This window comes from Clarias gariepinus, chromosome 3 (genome assembly GCF_024256425.1).
Source record: "Clarias gariepinus isolate MV-2021 ecotype Netherlands chromosome 3, CGAR_prim_01v2, whole genome shotgun sequence".
NCBI lineage: Eukaryota > Metazoa > Chordata > Actinopteri > Siluriformes > Clariidae > Clarias > Clarias gariepinus.
Window position 1 is genome coordinate 28,834,723 of NC_071102.1, and position 18,125 is coordinate 28,852,847.

General features: G+C 38.1%; 1 protein-coding gene across 1 annotated transcript in view; it reads right to left on the minus strand.

Moving 5' to 3' along the window:
* Nucleotides 1-4,042: 4,042 nt before the first annotated feature.
* The window catches only part of pag1 (phosphoprotein membrane anchor with glycosphingolipid microdomains 1), a 56,775-nt gene continuing 42,692 nt past the window's right edge, over nt 4,043-18,125 (minus strand). Inside the window, exons 5-7 of the mRNA XM_053492229.1 lie at nt 15,614-15,716; nt 13,706-14,235; nt 4,043-7,254 (exon numbers count right to left, since the gene is read on the minus strand). Coding sequence (XP_053348204.1) covers nt 6,928-7,254; nt 13,706-14,235; nt 15,614-15,716 — 960 coding nt within the window. The 3' untranslated portion in view covers nt 4,043-6,927. The remainder of the gene's footprint in view (nt 7,255-13,705; nt 14,236-15,613; nt 15,717-18,125) is intronic.

Below are 18,125 nucleotides of genomic sequence, written 5' to 3' on the forward strand. Positions count from 1 at the left end.
TGAGTTTTAGTTAAGACGTAGCAGTTATTGTGCACATATAACGTTCACAGCAGTGACATGCGTACTTTGGGAGGATTTATGATTTTTAATCATTTATTCATTAAGTGTTTAAGTGTCCCTGTGGATCTGGAGTCCATCCTGGGAACTCAGGAAGAGATGCCAAACACACTCATTCATCCCAAAGGCGATTTAGCATAGCCAGTTTACCAACCAGCATTTTTAAAGTGACCCAAATGAAGTCTCAAGAGGGTGTTGAGATTCACCTCCAAGCATGTCTTGGGGAGGGTGAAGGAAACTACATAACACAGAGGAAACCCATGGGGACACCAGGATAACTTGTCAAACTGGACAAATAGTAACTGAGCTTGACATTAAGAAATTGCACTAACCTTGTGAAAGTATAAAAAAAAAATAGACAAACCCTCCATGACATCACCCACAGGTTTTCTGGAGAGCAGTCTTAAAGATAAACTGTCGTCACCGCCTTGGCAGAAGCTGCCCCACCTAAACCCCGATTAATCCACAAATGGGTATATGGGCGGAATGAAAACAATTACAGTCAACTGGTTAGCTAAAGTGATGCATAGCAAACAGATAGAGGTTTGACCTGCATTGCAGCTGTCACTCAAATCAACTACACCCCTAATTACGGAAAGGTTTTTGGCTTAATATAGTTTTAACTGATGAGCTAATTAAAAATTTACCCTTGTACAGTTTTCAAGTGGAAAATTTAGTTTTTTTTTATAATTTTTTTTTTTTTTTACCAGATTGTAAACATGTTTATTTCTGATGTGAGTTTGGGCACTTTAACATAGGGACTGACTCACTGTTGGACCTAGCTTCCAGTGGACATTTTGAGGAACTGCACGTTTTGGCACGTTCGTTGGCTTTAATATTTCAAAACCAGAGGTTGCCCCATTTTTGTCACTAAAACACAGGATCATACCAGGAACCCTGGAGCTGTAAGACAATATCGCTTAGGCACTGCGCCACTGTGTCACATATATGCTTATAATAATAATTTTTGTTCGTTGCATTTAGAAACTTTAAGCATTTTACATGTTTCCTCAGCTATCTAGTGCGTTGACTCATGGAATATTGAAGATAGGGGTCGTTTTACACATTTCTGGTTCCTGTCCAGAAGGAGTCTCTGTCAACACTCCTTCCTACAGTACTCTAAAAATGCTTAGCTATTAGTTTAGGCCAGTTGTTGGCCTCTTTCCTCAGGAGACCTCGATAATCTGTTCCACTATTTTACTTTGCCCCTGCAATGATTCCCCATGGTTACAGTTTTATAGTTATACACATTGACACTGGCATTTCAACAAAACCATACAAATATTGCAATTCCCACTGTTCTATTTATTAGGCCTTCCTTGTCCTATGGCCATGCATAATATTTTATTTTTCAATTTCCCTGTGATTTTTGACCTTCCTATGTGTATTATAATATGTTTGAAAGACAGATCCTATTCACTCAACTTACTCTTCTTCTATACCGCTTTATCCTGTATTTAATTGAATTAAATTTTATTTGTATTGCGCTTTTAACAATTGTCATTGTCGCAAAGCAGTTTACACAATAAAAAAATTATTCAGGGTCCTGGACAGGGTGGCAATCCATTGCAGGGCACAAACACTCATTCACACACTACGGGCAATTTGGGAACGCCAATTGTCCTAACCTGCATATCTTTGGACTGTGGAAGGAAACCCACCAAGCACGGGGAGAACATGCAAACTCCATGCACACAGAGACGGGAATCGAACCCGGACCCTGGGGGTGCAAGGCAACTGTGCTATCCACAACACCACAATGCCGCCTGGTCCTATTCACTGCATGACTACAAGAAGTTAACAGACTTAAAAGAATTATCCTGGCAGTCTGATCAAGATATTACACTTGTAGAGAGTTTGTCAAGAGCAATATGCCTTCCATAAGTTTATTTAATGGACCTCTATTATGTAAAGGTCTCCTGTAATATTTTACCTTTATCAGCGAGTTTTTTTTTTAAGGTAGCTAGCTTTTTGTTATGATTTGGTTCATTGTAAAACAGTTTGTCTCAAGTTATGATATGATAAAAAATGACTGACAGTTGTATCATGCCTACTAATGCATTGCTAAAAAAACATTTTGCACAGACTCAAAAATAAAAAATATTTGAGTCATGCATTTGGTCTGGCCATCTGGCATCCAAGGCTGTCATCATTCACTGATGGTCATCTGCGAAATCTGCATGTAGGTCAGTGTTACATGTGTTTGTTTTTTTGGCATAACAGAAAAAATTGGTATGTCTTGAAGAGAAACATTTTGGGTTTAACGTTAAGTGTTTTTTTTTTTGTGAAAATCATAATGTGAGTCAAAAATGTAATTTAAACTGCAAGTTGTTTATATGCAATTATAAAATTATAAGTTAAAAAAAAGGACTCGTGTTCTGTCATGCTTGTAGTGATCACCATGTAAGTCAGCAGTCACTCATGGAGTGTCACTCATCGTAGTGTTAAATGTAAAATAAATAGGCCTATTCTCTTACTGATAGCCTTTTTATTTAAATGTCAGGTATAACTGTAAGCTAAAAACTTGTGTGTAACAGTAAACCTAGGTTCTGCTCCAAAACTGATATTTAAAAAAGCCAGACTCTGGTTTACTGCTGCACATGGGGACAGAGATCTTACTTGCAGAAATGTCCTCTGATCTAAAACAAAATTTGAACAGTTGCTATTTCTGAAAGAAAAAGTAGGAGGCTTGCAAGCCAAAGATCACCATCCAAACCATGAAGCACGGGTGGGCAGCATCATGTTATGGAGGTTCTTTAGATAAATTGAAGCAACTTTTCAAGACATCAGCCAGGAAGTTAAAGCTTCCCATCAACTTGGTTCTTCCAAATGGACAATGACCCCAAGCATACTTCCAAAGTTGGGGTAAAATGACTAAGGAATGTGCTGAGGACAACGAAGTCAAGGTTTTGAAGTGACCTTCACAAAGCCCCGACCTCAATCCAATAAAAAATTTGTTGGCAGAACAGAAAAGTGTGTGCAAGCAAGGGGGTCTACAAACGTGACTCGGTTAAATCGGGAATGTGAGGAGGAATGGGCTAAATTACAATAACTTATTGTAAGAAGCTTGTGCTTGAAATGTTTAAGGGCAATGATATTAAATATTAACAATCATACATTAAGTGTATGCAAACTTCTGACCCACTGGGAATGTGGTGAAAGAAATGAAAGATGAAATAAAATTTTCTCTTCACTATTATTCTGACATTTTACATTCTTAAAATAAAGTTTTGATCCTAACTTACCCAAGACAGGAAATGCTTACTGGGATTAGGTGTCAGGAATTGTGAGTTTAAATGTATTTGGCTAGGGTGAATGTAAATTACACACACCAAAAAAATAAATAAAGGAAATTAACACAGATTTCTCTGTAACAAAACATTATACTAATATATAATAAAGCTCATGCAATTATAAGTGATGCAAGCAATTTGGGTTTCTGTAACTCGAACCTATAAATCACAGCATTTTTTTCAGTTAAGCCATTCTCTGCATGTGCTAAAGAAGATGGTTTTGGTGCATTGGGAAATAAATTGCACATTTATTTGCCTTGCTTTTTTTCACCCTGTTCAAACGTAATGGAAAATAGCAATGCCTAAAACACATCACCACCAACAATACTGAAACAAACACTGAGCAGGGGATTACTGCCATAACAGCACATACTGATGAATAATGTTGCTGCTTTAGTGTAGAGATGGTACAAAGCTCTAAAAATCAATATTGCCTAGTTGAAGAACAAGAGGATACTTTTTATGCTGTGTTTAACTTTGGAAGTGCACATCTCACAAAATATCCCAAATGGTTTACCGCCTATGACACATGCAAAAAGATATATAAAAAAAAAAAAACAGCACCAGAAATTCTATTCTTCGAATACAGAAATACAGTGATCCTTTTACTATGACTGATGTTTATATATCCAGATGTTTATTTTATGTAAAAAGAACTGATACACATGGATAAACAAAACACAACCAAACTCTTTGATGAATCCAGCATGACTGCAGTATTTAATTTGCAAAGGACATTTAAAAAAAGATTATCATGATACAAACAAAATGCAGTGATACATATTTACAAAAAAAGGAACAAAATAAAAAATATAATTAAATACTCACACTCAATTCACTATGACGCAAATGTTAACAATATTATAACATGTTATTAAATAATGCATGTACCTTCAGAATACAGAGCGAGTACCAACATTTTCACCTCACAGGTCCCACTCACAATCACACCGTACACCGTGGGACCATTTTATAAAAGTCAGCATCCTTTTTTATATTCTCTAAACGTTTAGTAATTCCTTTTTTTAAACAACCACAGCACTTAAAAAAATCCATAGAGACTCCTGTGCTTTATAAGTCGAAGAGAAAGAGATACATAATTAAAGCCTTCATTGTAAAAGGAGAGAGGAGAAAGAGCACAGGCACGTTATTGAAGTGGTAGGTAAAATCGTACAATATGTTAAAAGTCATGACGAGTTATTTACAAGTGTCTCTTGCCGTGTCATAGTCACACAAGCATTGTCTGTCGTATGCCTTATACTTCTTGAAAAGCACTTTCTAGTTGAAGTTTGTACATGGTAGTACTAGTGTCAAGGTGAGTACCTTTTGTGCTTTACCAATATACACTGCCTGGCCAAAGAAAAAAAGAAAAGGCATCACCTAAGAAACAGTTCAGCCTTCTATTGGCTGTAATACATACTGTATCCTCAAGAAAAGAGAACAACTAAGGAGATTGCTCAAACTACTACAGTTGAACAAGAATTGTCAACTACATCATTAAAACCTAAAAGGACAGTGGTGACCCATCATCTTCGAAGATAAAATGTGATCAGAGATCACCTAAATGTTTGGGGAAATGAAATTATATATAAAAATCAGTAGAATTTACAGCTATGTTTAATAGTGACGGTATGAACATTTCCACATGCACAATGACAAGATAACTCAAAGGATTGGGACTAAACAGCTGTGTAGCCTTAAGAAAACCCACATATCAGTGAGACTATTTAAAAAAAAAGACTACACTGCAAAAAGGCAGTTTGCTAGGGAGCATAAAGAGTGCACAGTGAAGCATTGGAAATAGTTCATGTGGTCTGATGAGTCCAGATTTACCCTGTTCCAGTGGGATGCACCCACCATGCCAAGTGCCTACCGTAAAAGCCTGTGGGGGCAGTGTTATGATCAGGGGGTGCTTTTGTTGGTCAGGTCTATTTTCAACAGTGTCATGTGACATAACAGTCAGCTGACTACCTGAATATACTGGATGACCAGGTTTCTCGATCAATTATTTCGTTCGTGATGGTACGGGCATTTTCCAAAGATGCCAATGCCAGGATTCATCAGGCTCACATTGTGAAAGAGTGGCTCATTTTACACATGAATTAGCCACCAGACCTCTTTAAAAATCTTTTGAATGAGCTGGAGAAAGCTTTATGCAGTGGTCAATAAAAGATCTTGGAGAAAAATGAATGCAACTCCAATGAACTATTAGTATGGCCTTTTTTTTTCCTTTTTTTTTGGCCGGGCAGTGCACAAATCTGTACCTACAATACGCTATGGCAATGCAATTTATATGACTGATCAATACATAATTAATGAACATAATTCATTTTGTCACACAGGTTACCAGGTGCTTTTAACATTAAAATATACTTCACATCACAAATAATTTAGAAAATTCCTACATCAGCAATTGAGGTGCTTTTTTTCTATGATTGTTATTGAGAGTTGTACGTACCACAAGAGGTGATATATATCTACATGATCCAGAGGTGCCAACATGCTAACAAGATGCTACTCAGAAAAAAACCCCACAAAAGCCATAACATATGTAAGTAATATTGTAAAACTCTACTGAACGATACATTCTAGCCGATGCGTTAACCAACAAGAGACATCATCTTTAACATAAAATCTGCATGAAAGCAAATGCATATTATACACTGTGTCCTTTGCCCTTCAGTGAACTGTCTTCTCTACTTAGCGAAGCTTATTCTTGTGTAGTTTGACCGCTGCTTCATTTAAAAAAGCATAGAATTTTCATATCAGTGGTCAAACCTTGTAAATGTTACAGCTAAACTGTACATGTTGGCATTTCCGTATCTTATTCGAAATTCTCCTGATTATAAACAGAAATGGCACAGATGTGTCCAAAGCAATATTTTTTGTATACATGTGCATACGTCTTGCATCTTGACCTCAGATTCAGAAGCTGCGAGGTAATTAAATATATACGTTTTGCTACAGCTGTGTTGCTGGTTGTCTCCTCTAAGTGTCAAGCAACATAATGAGAGCACTGCGGTGACTATATATTATGGCACCCAAATAGTCACATCACTGTCTTTCTTGCCTTAAGGTGAAACTAAGCAGAAGTTGCTATAACGTAATAACGAAGACATTTTTATAACAACAGAACTCCTTTCATTTGTTAATCTTTAGTACCTGCTTTATCCTGGTGAGAGTTAGGGTGCTTAGGCTGAAATATATTTACCTTGGTGGGACACCAGTCAATCACATGTTAGATGGACTGGAATGCACTTACTCCTCCACAGCTAGGGGCAATTTATCTTAGCCAATCCACCAACCGGCATGCTATTTGGGACGTTGGAGGAAACAAGAAATCCCACTGGAAACCCAGGTGTACACATTGAGAGTGTGCATAACTATGTGCTGTCATGCACCATTACATAAAAAAAAAAAATCCGTTCTAAACCTTTATACCATAAGCACAAGCTAAGACACCCTATTCATTTCATTTACTGGAATGCCAACGTTCTGAGTAAATAAGTGCTAAACTAAGTCCATCTGAGCCACTGCTATGTCACTCAGATTTGCCGAAGTGCTTCATGACTCTCAGTCAGAGACGGGAAGTCTCACTTTCTGGCTCCAGCTCTTCAAAGTTTGCGTAGTCGGGCTCCACAAGCCCGTTTTCCTGCTGGCCCCCGTCTTCAGGCTGGCCCTCGTCTTCTACGCTCTTCGCGATCTTGATGGACTCGTACCCGTGGTCCGTGTTCTCCGCAGGCTGCTCGGCAGGGGGCGAGTGGCACACGTCTTTCACCGTCGCGTACAGCTCGCTGGAGCTCGACTCCACCACTATGCCTCGGATCTCGCTGATGCTGCTGTAGTCGTGTTCTTTTTCCTCCTCCATCGCTGGCTTATCTACAGTGGTGTACAGGTCCGATATCTGCAGGGGGAACAGAGAAAGTAAATAAGAAGTCTGGTTTTATAGTCAAACAAAACATACATTATTACATAATTTAAATAATAAAGAAGGTATGATTAAATAAACAGCCTGTGCTCTCCCAATCACAGAAGATCTGCTATAGAAGCCATGATGGTTCAGGTTTAGGATCCTGGAGGCACTATGTCCAGTATTTTTCATATGTTTATTGGTTCAGCTACAGTATTTGAATTGAATTTTCTTTTTTGTCATTGTACAGTGCAATTAAGGTATGCTATAGGCAAGACTATAAATACATACGTTAAAAAAAATGTACATACTGTACACCAATCATCCATAACATTATTGAGTATGTCCCCCTTTATGCCACAAAAACAGACTGGGAACATCCTGAAGCATCACTGTTTGCACATTTTTTCTTCTTCCAATAAATGGTTTATTATTATTTATTAATTGTTCATTTATTAGTTATTTAGTTATTATTGTTAATATATAATTAATTTATGTGAGTTATATAAATTTATACTGGGAGGAGTCCTCTGCTATAGTATGTATATCAGTATGATGACTTTAAAAAAAAAAAAACACGATATTCTGGGGGGGATCTCTTTCTGTAGAGCTTCCGTTTATATTTCCGATGCAGAAATGACCATTTCCCCATCTGTTTAAAAACACACTCACGCTCAGGTGATCTGTTTTCATCCTAACTTTTGCTTCTACCCTGATTAAAGTGAAATGTTGCATCTCATTTGCTAGTTCACAGCATCTAATGGATGGAGTTCCTTTCTTGGCAACAGATATGGTATATTAACAAAGCAGATCGATACAAGAGTCATTAATTAGGAAACCAAGTCATGCAGTCAATCAATACTGAACACCAGTCATCTGGGAGGAAGATCGGTCTATGAGGTAGTGATTTTTCTTCATGGAAGTTTGTGGTTAAGTTCGCAACATGCTGAGTTTATTGTTATCCACAGCACGGGTTTAATGTTGATCTATACAAAATGTAATTTGTGTGAAGTAGTGATGCAACCACACTGGCCTTACTGAAAGTGCACAGGCTTTAAAATATCGTTGCTATAAGACAATAATATCATATGCTTGGCTGTGTCGAAGAACACATTGACAGACTGTTGAAGAGGTTAAGAGCCCTGTGGCATCGGATCCTACATTCAGTCATGTCAATGAATGAACCTTATGAACCGTGCACATGTACAGAGTCAGCGCTGAGTGCTACAACAATGCAAATCGTTCCCTTGAGCAGAACACCACCGTGTCAACATGATGACACTTTCTCCCCGAGTCTATCGCAGCAGGAGGCTGAAAAGCGCTTCAAACTCTCGTCGTTAACTCAGAGTTTACCGTGTCATCCTGTTATGTCAACGAGTCTCACTTTTTATACTTCTATGATGAATTTGGACAGGAGGTGGATGGATTTGGACCCAGAGGTACTCCAAGCACAGTTCCATTACCCCACCTCCCATTGTAAAGCAAGTACAATCTGAATAATCTGGATATAGATAATATAGACTCTGCTCTCATCTCATCAGTAGCTGATCACTATTAGAGTACATTTACTGCATTTGCCAGACACCCTTATCTAGAGAAACTCACATTTTTATCCCATCATAGATCTGAGCAGTTGAGGACCATGTAAGAAAGTAACTAATTACATTACAAAATTACTGTCATTAAAAAGTAATCAGTTACATTACAGCATTACTTTGTGATAAAGGTAACTAGTTCGAGTACTTTTCCATTCCAGAAAATAAAAACTCCTTTGTGATTTCTCATGCATGTTGTTTTAGTCCTTTCTAATTATTTTACCATCATCTGTTAACTACTAATACCCCTATCTCACCTACGCAGTTTCACATGGTGGCCGTCAGTATGCGGGGCTTGTAGAACGACTTTCACACACACACAATAATGGAATCACTGCTGTCTGGCTCACAAAATATATAAATTGTCTGAATAATGGGTTACATTTTTGAAAATATAAATAAATAACTGAGTACTTAAATTGCAGACCTAATGCGTTGGATTTCTTGTTACATCCAAAAAATAATCCAAGTACTTGTAACGCATTACACCCAACACTGGTTGAGGACCTTGCTCAAGGGGCCAAACAGTGGCAAGATGGTGGTGCTCGGGTTCGAACCCGGGACCTTCTGATCAGTAGCTTAACACCTTAACCACTGAGCTATCCCTGACTATTACATGTGAGCTTGTACACAAATATTGGGTTAAAATAAATAGATTTAAAAAATATTTTTTTTTTTGCAATAATAATCATGCTATAGTAAATATCTGACAGACAGGTGCACCTGCCCAGCATGACACAACACCCACAAAGCAAGACTTAATGAGGATTTCATAAAGTTGCATTTGTATTAAAAACTAAACAAGGACATCCCTTTACATGCTGATAACTTGTTGAGTCGTGCCTCATTAAGATGTTCTCCTGCTGGCAGAGCACACAGCTGTATATAAAAAAACAACAACAAAAAAACACCTCATGCTGTCCATGATGGTCCCATAATTAAGTTAACCCAAAACTGCTACTGTTGCATGTGTATGAACAGGAGGGAGCGGGTTGGGGGTTTGTATGTACAGTATGTGTACACCGCACATGTGTTGTGTGACAGTATATGCGTGTGTTCCACTGCTATCCGTGTCATCCATCAAGAAGTCGTGCTATAAAACAGTAGACACCTGGAGCATACCGTGCTTACTGCAGTGCAGAGCTCTCTCGATCTCACGCACACATACAGTACATACATACACACACATACCACAAGGCCAGCTGTTTCTTGGCTCTTTTCTAGTGTGAGTAGACATCAAGTTAGCCCTGGGGTAAATAATGAGTTTTATATAATCTGATATAAAACAGCCGCTTTTCATACAAATATGCAGCAACAAAACAGGAGTACATGAAGCATTTAGTTAAGCAGGGGCTCTTTGTACATGAGGTCATGAGACACAGTGAAAAACCTTATTTGCCTGTTTAAGCCCTGGCCAATAGAAAAATGGAAAACAGCTGGAAATGTTTTTTTTTTCTTCTCGTCTGTTGTGTGTTCACGCAGACTATAGACCCAGGAGAATCTCTATAAATAATTAAAAGTACATTTTGCATAATAGGTCCACTTTAAACGTATGTGTTGTTGCAGAATGGAACTTACTCTGAACATCAGATGACTGCATTATGGCTGTATATTATCACCAAGATTTATTTCACAAGTTTAATTTATGATGTTAAAACATATTCCATGTGCTGATTAATTATGCACATTGTCCCAGAAATAACTCATGGTTAATTGTCCTTAGTATTAAACCTTTTTTTTCTTAGGGCCCAGACTTACAAACGGGTTTCGTTCCAGGAGCATGTTCATAAGTCGGATTTGTTTGTAAGTATGACAAAGTGAGTCTTTTTGGGTTCCCATTATACCCTCGCGACACCACTGCGCCTTCAAATCAAAAAGGGGAATCACAGTGATGCAGCGGGGTCTGCTGACCTCGTTTAAAGTGGACCTATGAAGATGTCAGGGAAGGCCAATGCAACGTGGTGTTTAGAGCGTGCTTGAATGGATGCCATTTTCCGGACTGATTCATTGAAACCGGAGGGCTGATTCATTTAGCCAGCACCCCCACATGCACATACATACAACATACTGGATTTTGAAAATTTTATACATTTATTTACACACATATACAGTAATATTATATATAACTGTAATTATATTGGTATCTGGTGCACTGCAGAGTCTGTTTTTTGTACAATACATGTGAGCTACTTTCGCGATTTTCGCATCTACAAATGTTTGTAGATCCGCGGTCTGTTCGTATACAGTACATGGAAATTCTTAACCCGCCGACTTACTGTATTTAGAACATTATCAGTACGTAAGACATTTAAGATACTGAGGTAGATATTGATAATAATAATAATAATAAACAAATAATCTCTAAATCTGTATAAAGCTCTGAGGCTGGACTGTAGATTAACTCCAGCACGAAGAGAAATCATTCAAATCGTAAAATGTTCTAAATGAGTCGGACATCATCTGGTGATTATTATATCTTCAAGAGATTAATAGAAATCCAAGACACAGACACCCAGTTTGACAGATGAGACAAATCACTAGCCGCCCAATCAGAGGTGAAGTACATACAGGGTCGATCCTAAACCTAGGCCATATGGGCAGTGGGGGAGGGAAAACAGGACTGAGATGCTGGGTGACGATAAATTGCTGACTTTAGATTTGAGATAGGGCTGCACGTGGCCAGGTTGTGCACCGGGAGAGGGCAAACCCAGCTGGTGTACACACCTTATCATTACAGATGAGCTAATTGACTCTTGGGCCCAGAGTCAGGTACAGACAGAGAGGACGAATGGAAGATGCGAGTAGAGTGATGAGCATATGTGTGTGTGCATGCGTGCACAGAGCTACAGAGCTCACGCTATGAGCAAATGGCAGTCCCGCCTGCAGCCGCACCATGAGGTGTACATTCCCCTCCACAGATGGCTTTATTGGTATGCTACAGCTGCACCGGCACCCAGAGCAACTCACCTAAAAGATCCTAATTAAGCAGGAGTTGCTGGCTATTGTCTCCACTTATGTCTACATTAATCTATTTCCATTACAGAGAAAATTACCTTTAGGCTTCAAATTAGTAATGATCACTAGAACTCTTGTTAGTAATGATCACTAGAACTCATCCTGCACTTGTTTTATAGCTATTGTACTTAATAATAAAAATAAAAACAGTGTACTTTGACATGTTAACCAAAGCGACCGCTTGCTAGCACCAGATTATTTTTCACTGCTTGTTACATCCAAATTAAAGCTAATTTTATATCGCTCGCTTTTCATTTTGGCCTAATCACACTAAACATAGTTAAACAACCCCCCCCCCTTCCCCCGCCCCCCTCCAACAATTGCTGAGACATGTGTGAAAAGAGGCAGCGCTGCAAAACATACTCACAAAACTTATTTGTTCAGTGGTCAGAAAGCAGAAGTGTAAACAAATTCTGGCAAGCGCATGTAGAAATTACGGAAATCAGCCAAGCCGAGCGAAACTGAGCCGCAGCTTAACAAATGATTAAATAACGCCAAACTAACCCAGGGGGGCGGGCTAACACACCAATACTTCAATCTTAACGTGAGAGAGTGAACGGCAAATCCAACTTTTTTTCTCCTTTTTTTAAAATTAAACATTCAAATATAACAAATATGACTGTCAGCTAGTAACACAATATTTAATTTATGTCTCCGTCACAGGAATTATAAATGGCATGCTACTGGGCCTGTAGTGTAAAAGTGTGTAGGGTCTGCAATGCCAGTATGTTCTATCCTGTGCACTGAGCACACAGTAATTAGAATGTCATTTGGGATTCAGTCAAGACTTTCTCATTAATCACAAGTCCCTGACATAAATCAAATCATAAAGCAAAATGAACATTGTTGTTGGTAAATGAATAAAAGAATGTTCCATATGGTAGAGTAAAATGATGATATCGACTCCTTGGGAGTCAATTCTTTGTTTATGAAAGCAGCAAGTTGTGCTTTTTTTTAATGATTTACGCACTGTGAGTTTATGAGTCTAACCATTCGTTAATGCGTAATTCTGTGGTGGAACATTTTAGAGCCCATTTGTAATCAAAAAATTTCTCAAATCCACTAAGTTGTTTAATCAGCTTCCTCATTTTTACTAATTAGCCTTTTGCATGGTAACTAATTTGACCCAGACTTGTTTCATTTAAATATCAAGTACTTGATTGCTCTTTTTTCTTTTTAAGTGCTTAACCACAAAATAAGTTGAAGTACCCTGTTAAGGCCATTTTTTTTCATTAACTCTATTTAGCAAAATTGCAGCTGCTGTTTTTTTTTTATTTACATAATATATATATTTTTTTCATTTACATTATTATTATTATTATTATTATTATTATTATTATTATTTATGATTTATAACTTTAAAGATGTCTAAAATTAATTCATCCAAAACAATAAAACATGCTCCTCCAACAGCCTTTGGAATAAACTAATGATGTTGAAGTAAGAACTCCACCTAATTTGAATTTTTTACACCCTCGACTCTATTTTACTCTATTTCCCCTTATCAATAAATGTCATATCAGTCACTGGTAGGACAAACAAATCTATACTTGAGTCTCACATCGCCTGCCATTATGAGTGTTGTTTCCTTTTAAACAACTGGTAGGGTGATTTTCAGCTTTGTTCCCCAACTGTGCGATACAATCATCTTTAAGATGCTTGTTAAAAGCAAACACTGTAATCTGATATGGATGCCAAAAGTGAAATCTTATAAGTTATACAGTATATATGAGAGATGGGAAGCTTTTTATCATTATTTTGGTCAGGCCTCTAATTTTGCCATTAAAACATTCCCGAATTCCGAACACTCTTACAGTACAGTACGTTCTGCTCACCTCTCCATTCTGCAGTGTAGTAATATTTTGGTTCTCATTCTCATCCAGCACTTTATCGGGTATAGGTGGTGGATTTTCCTCGTCAGGTTGCACTACAGATGAGCGCTGAGCCTCAGCTTCTACGCTGTAACGGCTCTTCTTCTTCAGGTCGATGGAGGCATACTCCGCGCCATCGGCCAGCGGGTCAGGCGTGCCGGGGCTAGGGCTCGGGTGCCCGTTGGGCTGGCCAGTCTGAGGTTCGTCAGGGGCCAGTTTCCCATTAGTAAGGCATGCCTCCTTACACTCTTTTACCGTCTCATAGGGTGAGTCTTCTATGACATCTTGTGGGGCTGCGTCCTTCAGCATCTCGTACGTGCCCTCCCCAGACAATCTGTTCGTAGCGGCTGACGCCTCTGAAGAGGGCAGAGCGTTGGCGCCGGGAATGCTGGGCAACTCGCGGTCCTGGGGGCATTTAGAAGAGCGATGCTCTGACTGGATGGACAGCATTTCTTCTGAAGGGTGTGGGCTTGTGTCCACAGTGTCTGTGAGAACTGACACAGAGATGAGCAGATATGATTAGGAGGGCTGCTGATTCAGAATCAGCCTTATGTTTAACTTTACAACAAGCTAGGCAAGGCCTGATATTAGATCATAATAACTGCCTGTCATTTAATCCTAATTAATGCATAAGATAACAAATCATGACTTTAGGTTAAGACTATATTTGGGTTATTATAAAACCTTATATTCAGAGACATGACAGATAGTAAATAGTACAACAGCACCAATATAATTTATTATTAAATCTACAGCTATGTGCTTAACATGATTATTGAAAATTGCTGTTTCTTCAACTATGCTGTTACAAAGATAGCTCTTTTTAGGCTGATTAGTATAGCTACTGTAGCTAAACATTTGAATTGAATAGAAAACAATTATTTAACCCTTAAGAATCCAGACCCATTTCTCATTTATGGGAATTCATAAGGGATAATACACAGACCGGATAAACCACATGGACCACCTTTTGAAAGATCATCATATGGCATTTTTCTGGACATTTTTAGGGTTAAAAGCCCTATGTAACATATCTCACAGCAATATTTTCTTAATTGGTTTTGTATCAATTTGTTTAAGTAATGCAGTCTAAACAGAAATATATAATATAAGATATTAATAATAATCTATTTAGTAGGATGAAACTTAGTTTCAGTAACAAGAAACAAGTTTTTTTAAATTGGCTAGGGGTGACACCTCACACTTTCATTTTGGAAATGATGTCATGGGTGCACAAATTCACAGATTGTCACATGACTGCACCAGGATGTTCATTAGATGTCACTTAGGGACGGAAACTTAAGCTAAATAAAAAACTTTCCAGAACATTTAAAAAGTTTTTTGACACCTCTGTGTCATCGTGGAGCATCTGTGTTACGGTGAAGTCCGTAATTTGTTTCCTTAATAACCAGATTTCAACAGATAAACGATAAAGATGATAGCTACACTTTTATCCTCCACACCTTCCTTCCTAGTTAAACTACTGTTGCATGGCCTGTATTTGCATAATGGAACATAACCTGCAAACACGGTTGGCAAAAAAACCTCAGTGACAATTTTTGGACTTAATAATATGCTTAGTCAAATTAACATTCCTGATAAAATTATTATTGCCAATTGTTAATAATAATAATAATAATAATAATAATAATAACATCATAATGTATATGTATATATTGCAAGCACTCCCTCTTAGTTAGTGAACTTCCATGGAAGCAATTTCTGTAATTTCTGTAAACTCTTAAAACTTAAATATGATGTGGAGTCAGGAAAGGACTTTTTGAATAGAAGGAAGTTTTGACTTGACTAATATTGGTTTAATATATTATATGCACTATATAACAGTAAACTTGGTCATATAAAGCATTTTACCTGTACCGCTTGTAAGAGGCCCGTTGAAGGAGCTACTGGCCACCAGGTCAGTGCCATGGCTGCCTGTATCTGCTGTTTGGCTACATGTTTCCTTTTCTGACACCTGCACAGAGACAGAACCGGGACATTTCATACTAGCAAAGACAAATTAAGACACATCTTTATTGTTAGTAATTCTAAGATTCAGCCATGGCTAATAGTGAGATTAGAGAGGAAAGATACAATCTAAGTTTGAACATCATACGAGGGTAGGGGCGTTCAAATCAAACTGGGACTTGTTATTAAATTTCTTGTGAATAAAGTGTAAAAACTGATTGACATTTAAAGGACACTTCAAACACAGTATGGTGATAAGATTCTTAGCCACAGTAAAACATATATCACAAATAACATTTTAAAGAAGGCTGTACGTCCATGAATGAGGATCCAGGCTAAAGTGGCACATTGCAGTTGTTCCAGTGAACATTCAGTGAGTGGAATGCCTGATCATTGAAAATCGATGAATACCTTCTCACCAACTTGCGGAAGAGATGCATTTGTCTCTGAGACCTCACTCCAAGCCATTTTATTATAATCATGGGCGATGAAAGGAGTTCCTTGGAGGCCAGCGTTTGATCATGGCACTAGCATACTAAGAAAACTTTCTACCTTGATGTTATCCAAGCAGTAGTGAAACGCTAGGATAAATGCCTTAGTATAGCTGGGGATTATATGGAAAAATAGAGTTTTTACTCTCATTACTGCGTTCTGTTATTCTTCACAACCAAAAGTCCCTTGGACAATGTCTCAGTATATAAATGATGGCATAATAAACATGACATGGAGCAAACGTACTATGCACATATACATAAATTCAGACAGGCAACTACATTTGTGATTTATAATTTTTCTTTAATATTGTAATGCCCATTTTTCTAGTGTTGCATGGTAAACTCTAAAGATGTCTAAAAATTATTTTATCCAAAACCATAAAAAAAGCTCCTCCAACAGCTTTTGTAATAAAACTAGTGATGTTGAAGTAAGAACTCCACCTAATTTGAATTTTTTACACCCTCGACTATTTTACTAAATTTCCCCTTATCAATTACTCTCACATCGGTCACTGATAGGACAAACAAATCTACACTTGAGTCTCACTATTATCGCCTGCCATTATGAGTGTTGTTTCCTTTTAAACAACTATTAGGGTTATTTTCAGCTTTGTTCCGCAACTGTGCGATACAATCATCTTTAAGATGTTAATACTGTAATCTGATATGGATGGCAAAAGTGAAATATTATATTTAGTTTTACAGTATATACAACGATGGAAAGCTTTTCCTCGCTGGTCCATTTATATCAGTAAGCCCTAAAGGGTTGGGAAAAAGGTTTTTGAAGTCTTGTATTTTTAGCACATTAGAAGGCATACAGTTGCTTTTTGGCACCACCGTGTGGTCACTTTGTGATTTCAACACCATCAGTTTTATCAAATCACACACCCTACGGAACCAGTCTGCTTGTCATCTAAAGACAAAAAACCCATAATTAACCTATGGACCCATGACAGGCATTGCCATTTAAAATCTCTTTTGTGCTTTCCCTCACAAGCCGAATATTATTGTATAGTTTTTCATCAAAAGTTAAAGGAGCTCCAGCTCCCTGGGGTTTCGTGTGTACAGTTGTGGCCAAAAGTTTTGAGAATTACATAAATATTGGAAATTGGAAAAGTTGCTGCTTAAGTTTTTATAATAGCAATTTGCATATACTCCAGAATGTTATGAAGAGTGATCAGATGAATTGCATAGTCCTTCTTTGCCATGAAAATGAACTTAATCCCAAAAAAACCTTACCACTGCATTTAATTGCTGTCATTAAAGGACCTGCTGAGATCATTTCAGTAATCGTCTTGTTAACTCAGGTGAGAATGTTGAGGAGCACAAGGCTGGAGATCATTATGTCAGGCTGATTGGGTTAGAATGGCAGATTTGACATGTTAAAAGGAGGGTGAAGCTTGAAATCATTGTTCTTCCATTGTTAACCATGGTGACCTGCAAAGAAACACGTGCAGCCATCATTGCGTTGCATAAAAAATGGCTTCACAGGCAAGGATATTGTGGCGACTAAGATTGCACCTAAATCAACAATTTATAGGATCATTAAGAACTTCAAGGAAAGAGGTTTAATTCTTGTTACGAAGGCTTTAGGGTGTCCAAGAAAGTCCAGCAAGCGCCAGGATCGTCTCCTGAAAAGGATTCAGCTGTGGGATCGGAGTGCCCCCAGTGCAGAGCTTGCTTAGGAATGGCAGCAGGCAGGTGTGAGCGCATCTGCACGCTCAGTGGGGCGAAGACTTTTGGAAGATGGCCTGGTGTCAAGAAGAGCTGCAAAGAAGCCACTTCTCTCCAAAAAAAAAACATCAGGGACAGATTGATCTTCTGCGTAAAGTATGGTGAATGGACTGCTGAGGACTGGGGCAAAGTCATATTCTCAGATGAAGGCTCTTTCCGATTGTTTGGGGCATCTGGAAAAAGGCTTG